Here is an 8039-nt window from a genome sequence, read left to right on the forward strand (position 1 = left end):
CGATTATTCCTCACCATTTCACGCCGTTGTCTTATAATAAAGTATTTGAAAATACCCCTCAATGTTGTTAAAATTCTTCGATGATTGTGTACAGTTTCCCAACTCCAAGAGCAAACCGTACGCAGCGGCCTCGCGGTACATGCGGTACGGGCGCAGCAATAGATAAAAACATGTACGTCACGTCACCACTTCGATGTAATGTTGTTTGAAACAATTTACCGTTGCGGCCTGATTACCTGATTATCAACGCACCCTTTCTGTTGGGAACGCGCAGTCAAATGGGAGGAACTAGAAGTCTTATTTTGTCATATAGTAGTGTATTATGCATGACACGAAGTATTTGCTAATCTATACATGAGAAATTAGCAGTTGGATAGCGGCATTGTGCGGCCTTTAACACGTGCAAATCAAATGCAACTACGGCGCGTACTAGAACATGCGTGTTAGTGAGTGTGCTCGTAAACTTTTAACCTGTTTAACACGTGCGAATTCAAATAACACTATTCTGGTTGACTCAGGGCGCTCGAATTAACCGACGCACCCGACGAGGCAATTGCCCGTCGTGCCACTATCAAATTGCCGTACTGCCCCTGAAAACTCCAACCCGACGAGCGGCAGTCACCTTGCCTTCCCTTTAGTGTAATTCTGCCGTCGGGTTGCCATCTTTAATGCTACATGCCCATATGTTTCGTTTTAGTCGAATCAACAATAAACACGTCGCCGGTGCGCTGTAGTTGCAATGATGACTAAAAACCGAGTCAGTCCGCAAGGAGGTGAATAATAACCGGCATCGATAATTATTTGTCTCCTGATAGCGGCATGTAAAAAATTTCTTTTACTGTACTTACCATTAGCATAGTGGTACAGGGGTCGGTGTTAACGATGTAAGCTGTACATAGGGGGCATATTGGTTTGTACATTAAAAGGCAAACGATATTGATGTAAATATTTGTTTATGAGTTTTCCTTATTTTTACAAAAGTGTCCTTGGTGCCCTCTCAAATTGAGAGTTTGCCTTGGTGCCTTTCTAATTTTTAGAGAAAATGTCCAAGGTGATTTTCTCACATGCCCTAAAAAAAAATTCATTTCTTTTTCATCGGCAGAACTCGAATATATATATATATGTACTCTTGCTTTATATATCCCCCCTCCCTCATCTACCACACCCAAGGTGAGCTACAGTGTCATTGACACTTTCATTACGTTGACGATCTAGTGTCACGCATGAGGTGTATGATAATGATGGTAAACCGATATATATAGCTGCTCCCTAGTTCCCTTCGATCACTGAACTCTACACTACGTAGTGTAGACTGGTTCGATAGTTCCACACGCTACACTAACGTCACTACGGTTGGAATAAGAGCTCACCTGAGATAGGGGGTACATTGAGCAGTGTTCCGGATTTAGGGGGGTCTCCAAAGCAGGAAAAACCTGCAAAAAGCCCGCGAAAGGGGGGTTCAGAAATTTGAGCAGTCCTGAGATAGGGGCCGGGTGCTTTCAAAGGGAGGGAACGAGCATATGCGTACCCTAAATAACACTGAGTGGGGGGGCCGGGAAAAAGATGCCCCAAAATGCAAGAGAAAACATCTAGATTCCAAAATTTACCGGGGGGGGGGGTAATGCTTTACGGGTGTAATGCTTTACGGGTTTAATGCTTTGCGGACCTCCCTAGCAAGGCGTGCCTTCGGCACGCTGGGGTGTGTAGGCCAATTACCTCAGGTAAACCCCTTAGTTAAAACCTAGATCCGCCCCTGGGGAAAGCAAGTGAGTTTCAACGAATAAGATACACAACGTGTGAAAGAGAGGTGGAAGTAGAGAAGGGTAACGGAACTGTTACAAAACACCGCCTTGCACTCGGGAAATAGACGGAAGTTACATGAAAATCAGTGAAATCCGATTAAATCATTTCTGATAGCATAGCTGATAGTCACCTTTCCTTTAAAAATATTTTAGATTGGTCAAAAACGTTTCAACAATCACGCAAAATTTTGATTGGACGACAAAGATAGAAGGCGTGGCGTGATGATAATATTTTGCAGAGACCGCGCAGCATCCGTTAGGCGTTAGTCTAGCTGTCTGTCTGGCGCTAGTCTGTGCATAGTTTGCTGTGGTCCGTCCAGAATAGATCCTGTTCCATATCCGTGTTGCCGTACTCGAATCCTTGCTGAACACTGACGAATTTGATTCAACCTAACAAATCGGTAAAAACTACCTTGTTGTGTGTCATCGGTTACCAATTTCGAGCGTCACAGACACTGAGACAGTAAATTATGATCGATATGTCAGTAACCTCTGTCTTTGACACGCGATAGGAATATGTTATCTTCGCTTTTTCTAAAATCGGCCACATCCACAGACCGCAACAACTTGAACAAGGGAGCCGGTTGCAAGGGAGCCGGCTTACACTAGGAACTAGGCCCCTGCTAGGTAACACATAGTCGATTGGTTCAAGGATATAAGACTAAGAGCTGTCCCCAATTCATTTTCGTAATGTGCGACATGTGCCAAATGTGGACAGAGTACCGGTAAAGCCTGGCGCACATTGCCGACCATTTTCCCGAACAAATGTTCGTCCGAACAATTGTTTAAATTGTTTTTTGTCTGTGCAGATGCTGCCCGGTGAACAATTGCTGAGCGCACATATGCGAACTTTGCAGCCGAACAACCCTCGCATGGCCCGCTGGGTTAGAGCTGTGTTGTAAAGAGTCACGTGATCGGGGCGGGCCTCGTGTGGCCAATCGGCATGCATAGGCATTTAACAAATGTTCCATAGAATTGTTCGACATTCCAGCGCACATGACGAACAGTTCGACGAAGTCAATGGTTCGAGATATAACAAATCATTTCCGGCCCGATCTTCAGCAAAACCCATTGTTCGCGCAACAACATGTTTCGGCGGACTTTTTATCACGCACCATTGTCCGAACATTCCATGGAACATAACTGGTTCCCGATACATTAGTTTTTGGCAGCAAAATGTTCCAGGGCAAAGCGCGCCACATGTGCGCCGGGCTTAACGTGTATGATACAGGTGGTATGTTCGCTTCACTACACACTACACTAACCGCGGCCCATTCCACATCAATCAATCAAAAAATTGATGGCGTTGCACTTGCCCTCACTATCACAGCCACAGAAACTCGGTTTCATAGCACTACTAGCACTGACCACAATCACATTTTCGCAAATGTGCGACTGGTGCCAGATCGGTGCAAAACTGTGGACAAGTCTTACTATCCTGGGGCAAAACTCCTCGGACAATTAACGCTTGCGCCCTATATCTTTCTAGGCATACTCGCGTATCCCGGTCGCATCCACTTCTCTTATGCAGCATAGAGCATGGCAGGATGACCATCAACCGGCTCGTCCTGTCCGCCCGACCACGCCCAACGATTCCGAGAGTTCTTACGCGCGATCGCAGCTTTCTTGTCACGGCTCCAACGGTTTCCTCGGAAAGCGCACCTTCCGGTCGTTTTATTCCGCGATTTAGGTAATCTGCGAACCGCACCAAGGCGCTACCTGTGCCGACGACATATCATGGGCAGTATGTAGGTAAAATCTAATGGGAGCGATGGAGCCAGTTACAAGTGTTGCCATGGTTCCCATGCACTGACGCTCAGGCTTGTATTGGGCACAATTCGACGTGATTTAAACGGTTAGAACGTTTACGCGCACACTCACCTATACGGACGCCCGATTGTTCCGTCACAGGCTCGACATTAAAGCTCGACGAGAAGGCGCAGCCATTTTGGTTAGCCGGCCAGATGTAGAGAATTAGTTCACCTTGACATTGTCTCTAAATTAGAAAACCGGCACCAGCACGGCAACCTCTCAAGTGAGAAGGCCACCAAGGCGCCACTTTCTGTAAAATAAAGGAAAATCTCATCAACAAGATGTAGTACCATTCAACATCCCGCTCTTGCCCTTTTAAATGTATCAAAACAATTAGTGCCCCATGCTAGCAAGCTTACATGCGTAACCACCGACCCCTGTACCCAACCTCTGCTAATTGGAAGTGACCGAGTAACAAGAACCCATTTTTAGCATGGCCCCCTATCAGGAGCAAATAATTGTATCGACTGCCCGTTATTATTCCCTCCTGCCCCGCTATCGGTTTGTTAGCTCATCATTGCCCAAACATTACAGCACGCCACCCCGCGGCAGCGTATTATAGTTGATCTCGATACAACCGAAACTAGGCCAGTAGATTAAACTGGCCACCGACCCGGCAATTACACAACAAGGGCAAGGCAGGTGACTGCCGTCGGGTTCCCGGCCCGTTGATTTTCAGGGGCAGTACGGCCAATGATAGGGGCACGCGACGGCAATTGGCCGTCGGTGTGCCGATCGAGCCGGTTAAATTCCGGGCCTCTGGTCACCGCCACTAGGTGTTATTTGATCATTCGCCCCACCGTGTCTCCAAACGCTAAACGTTTCCTGTCCGCGCCACACCTCACTAACGTTACGCACCTGTTCCGTCACGCGCCGGATAGTTCATTTTGTAATTTGCACGTGTTAAGAGCCGCCACCACCATGCCCAGCCAAACGCCTACCCAGTCTCTCCAGTACCCTAGACTAGCGCCACCAAGACTTCGGGGTCATCGCCATAATCACACTACCCCTTATGACAAAATAAACTCTAAGCTTCCTTCCCATTTGGAGCCTGCGCGCTTCCCCAACATTAAGAAGACCGGGCCGAAATTCACGGACTAATCAGGCTGCCACCGCTAAATTGTTCTCAACAAACATTGAACATCGAAGTGGCCCGCGTGACGTTGACGTCCACATGTTTTTTATCTTTGCCTGCTCGGCCGCCGTACCGCTGGCGGGTACGCGCGGGCACGCTCGCACGTTGCCTGGAGATTGCGGGAAACCTTATCACAAGCATCCGGGGGAAGAATTTCAACATACATTGGAGGTATTTCAGAAATACGCTGTGGGGGTGGAAAGAGGCAGGGACGCGCCAGTGAACAACATGCCAGGAGGAACCTAGAGCTTATTTTGCCATAAGGCTAGTCATGCATTTATGGCCAGCGACTACGAAGTATTTGCGGAGAAATTAGCGTTTGGATGCGCATTGTGCGGCTTTAAACGTTAAACGTTTACGCGCACACTCACTAACGACGCCGTGTCTCGTTCAATCGTCGTCGCTGTAGGTTCTGGTGGAGAAGTTTCTGCGAGCATGTCCGCGCCTCGCTCGCATCTATGTCCTCATCCGACCGAAGGATGGCAAGGACGCAAAGCAGCGACTCGCTCAGATTCTCGCCGAGAAGGTATGCGGGCCGCCGCTAACGACGTCGAGTTAATTAATTACCCAGGGGGCTGGGGGGGGGGGGGTTCTTCAGAAACAAAATTAGTTTTAGCGTTGTAGGGATACGATTATTATGGATATGATGGAAATAATAACCGATTATGTTTTAACAACCATTTCAATGACATTCCTTCGTCTTCTTCCCCTCTCATCTTTTTGTCCTCTGCTATGCAGCTTATGACCACGTGAGATAGGCTAACCCCGGCACAGAAGAGAAGACATGATATAGACATAACCAAGAGATAGATATAACATAGATAGAAACCGATTATGTTTTAACAGCCACTTTAGAGGAGAACATATGATATAGACAGGAGTAAGATAATATATCTTATATTATCTTACTCCTGATATAGATATAACATAGATAGTAACTGATTATATTTTAACGACCATTGTAACAACATTAATTCTCTCTTCAAACGCGGCAGCTTTTTGACTGCATGAGACAGGCTAACCCAGGTGTGGAGGAGAAGTTCTGATATAGATGATAACCGATTTTAACAACATTCTCTCGTATAATTTCCCCTCACACGGCAGCTGTTTGATCGTGTGAGGCAGGCCATGTCCGGTGTGGAAGGGAAGATGCGAAATAGATATAACAAACGAAATAGATATAACATATAGACGATAACCACAGCAATTATATTACCATTTATTAACATAAACGTTAACGTTTTATTTCCCCTCACACGGCAGCTGTTTGACCGCGTCAGGCAGGCCACGCCCGGCGTGGAGGAGAAGGTGGTGGCGATCAGCGGCGACATCACGGAACCGAACCTTGGCGTGGCGGCGAGCGACGAGGAGGCGCTGCAACGCGAAGTCTCCATCGTCTTCCACTCCGCCGCCACCGTCCGCTTCGACGACCACCTCAGGTGCGCCCCCTGGCGAGTGCGTGCAGTTAACACGCCCCCTGGCGAGTGCGCGGAGTTAACACGCCCTGCAGCGAGCACGCGCAGAGTTAACACGCCCCCCTGGCAAGCACGCGCGGAGTTAACACGCCCCCTGGCGAGCGCGTGCGGAGTTAACACGCTCCCTTTGCGAGCGCGTGCGGAGTTAACACGCCCCCTGGTTATGACCTTTCTGGCGGTATTTGTTTTGTCTTGACTCGATCGCTTGCGGTGCGGCCCCGATTTTGACAGATTCGTAGAAAGTTTTGTCAAAATTAAGTCTTAACATTTGTCTTAACATTAACCTTTCCTCGTAGACTGTTGTCAGAAACAAAATTATGTCGTAACATTAGTTTTAACATGAACTTTTTCTCGTAGATAATTGACAAAAACATCGTTACGAAGTTACGAGTTTCTCGTACGCAGTGTATTGAGGTCCGGTCTACGAGAAAAAGTTAAATAATGTTAAGATTGCTGATGAGAGTAATTTTGTTTCTGACAACAAACCCCAGGATTTGAGTCGCGCAGGTAATAAGTTCGTTCTTACAGTTTATAGTAGTGATCCAGTAATGCATCGGCCATCCTCTGGAAGGAAGTCTGCATTTTATTTATCCACGATGCAAACGTAAAGTAGTTATGTTTCATAGACATCGTTGTTGAACGGTCCCCGATATCGAATGGTTGTATTGCCGCGGTATGTAAACACAGCAATCGGTTGACAGCCATGTTCTCAGCTGTACATACATATATATAGACGGTAAATAGAGTTATGCAAGTGTAAACACAATAAGTCGGCACTCGTTTAATATCAACTCGCGATAAGATAAAGTCAATATGGGTAGTGGATGGTGAACTTATCTGTTTTAAATATTTAGTTACCGTGAAGTTACTGAAGGATAAATTGATGTGAATTCACACGTATGATTGGCAGTTAATTTTTTGGCTGTAACGTATACATTACATCGGTCGTACAGTTTTAACTGTCATGACATGTGATAGTTGAAAAAGCACAATTATTTTTTGGCGGGTAAGGCCTGTCATTTTAGCTGCTCCGATGAGCTTAGCAACTGTGGAATAGGTTGGGGTTGTTGCTGTGCTTTAATTTGATTGTACTTTCCACTCAGTAACTAGCCAATTATGTGTTGGCCAGCGTGAGAGCTAGATAGAGAGAGAGAGAGAGAAAGAGAGAGAGAGAGAGAGAGAGAGAGAGAGAGAGAGAGAGAGAGAGAGAGAGAGAGAGAGAGAGAGAGAGAGAGAGAGAGAGAGAGAGAGAGAGAGAGAGAGAGGGGAGAGAGAGAGAGAGAGAGAGAGAGAGAGACGAGAGAGAGAGAAGAGGAGAAAAAATGGACAGAATGGCTGTTCAAATTTAAGGCCATTGCATTTTAATTCTGCTGATTACAGGATAGGGGCCATACTGCTGAAACGTGGTGGGAGCTACAAAATGTCATGCAGCTAATGGTGTCGGCAAGCTTCCAAAGATAGAAATCTAAATATGTATAAAACCACACTCGCCTCACACATGAGCCTTTGGCTAATATATACGCATCAATGATCAATAGGCAATGATCTTGTCTAATGCCCACTATACTGTGGTTACCTCCCTCTGCCACCCACTTGCATTTGCTGCCATAGGCAATATCGTTGTCTAAATGCCACTGATGCCTGTGGTTACCTCCTTCACACTTGGCATTTGCTGCATAGCAATATCTTGTCTAATGCTCACTATAACTGTGGTTACTCTCTCACACTTGGCATTTAGCTGGCCATAATGGAATATTTGTCTAATGCCACTATACTGTGGTTACCTCCTCTCAAGACTTGGCATTTGCTGCCATA

General features: G+C 46.5%; 1 protein-coding gene across 1 annotated transcript in view; it reads left to right on the forward strand.

The window, feature by feature from the left end:
* LOC106817170 (putative fatty acyl-CoA reductase CG5065) overlaps window positions 1-7659 on the forward strand; it is an 18628-nt gene extending 10969 nt beyond the window's left edge. Inside the window, exons 5-7 of the mRNA XM_014821823.1 lie at window positions 5159-5275; window positions 6013-6188; window positions 7605-7659. Coding sequence (XP_014677309.1) covers window positions 5159-5275; window positions 6013-6188; window positions 7605-7659 — 348 coding nt within the window. The remainder of the gene's footprint in view (window positions 1-5158; window positions 5276-6012; window positions 6189-7604) is intronic.
* Window positions 7660-8039: the final 380 nt, after the last annotated feature.

This window comes from Priapulus caudatus, unplaced genomic scaffold (assembly GCF_000485595.1).
Source record: "Priapulus caudatus unplaced genomic scaffold, Priapulus_caudatus-5.0.1 Scaffold1618, whole genome shotgun sequence".
In the NCBI taxonomy this organism is placed as follows: domain Eukaryota; kingdom Metazoa; phylum Priapulida; class Priapulimorpha; order Priapulimorphida; family Priapulidae; genus Priapulus; species Priapulus caudatus.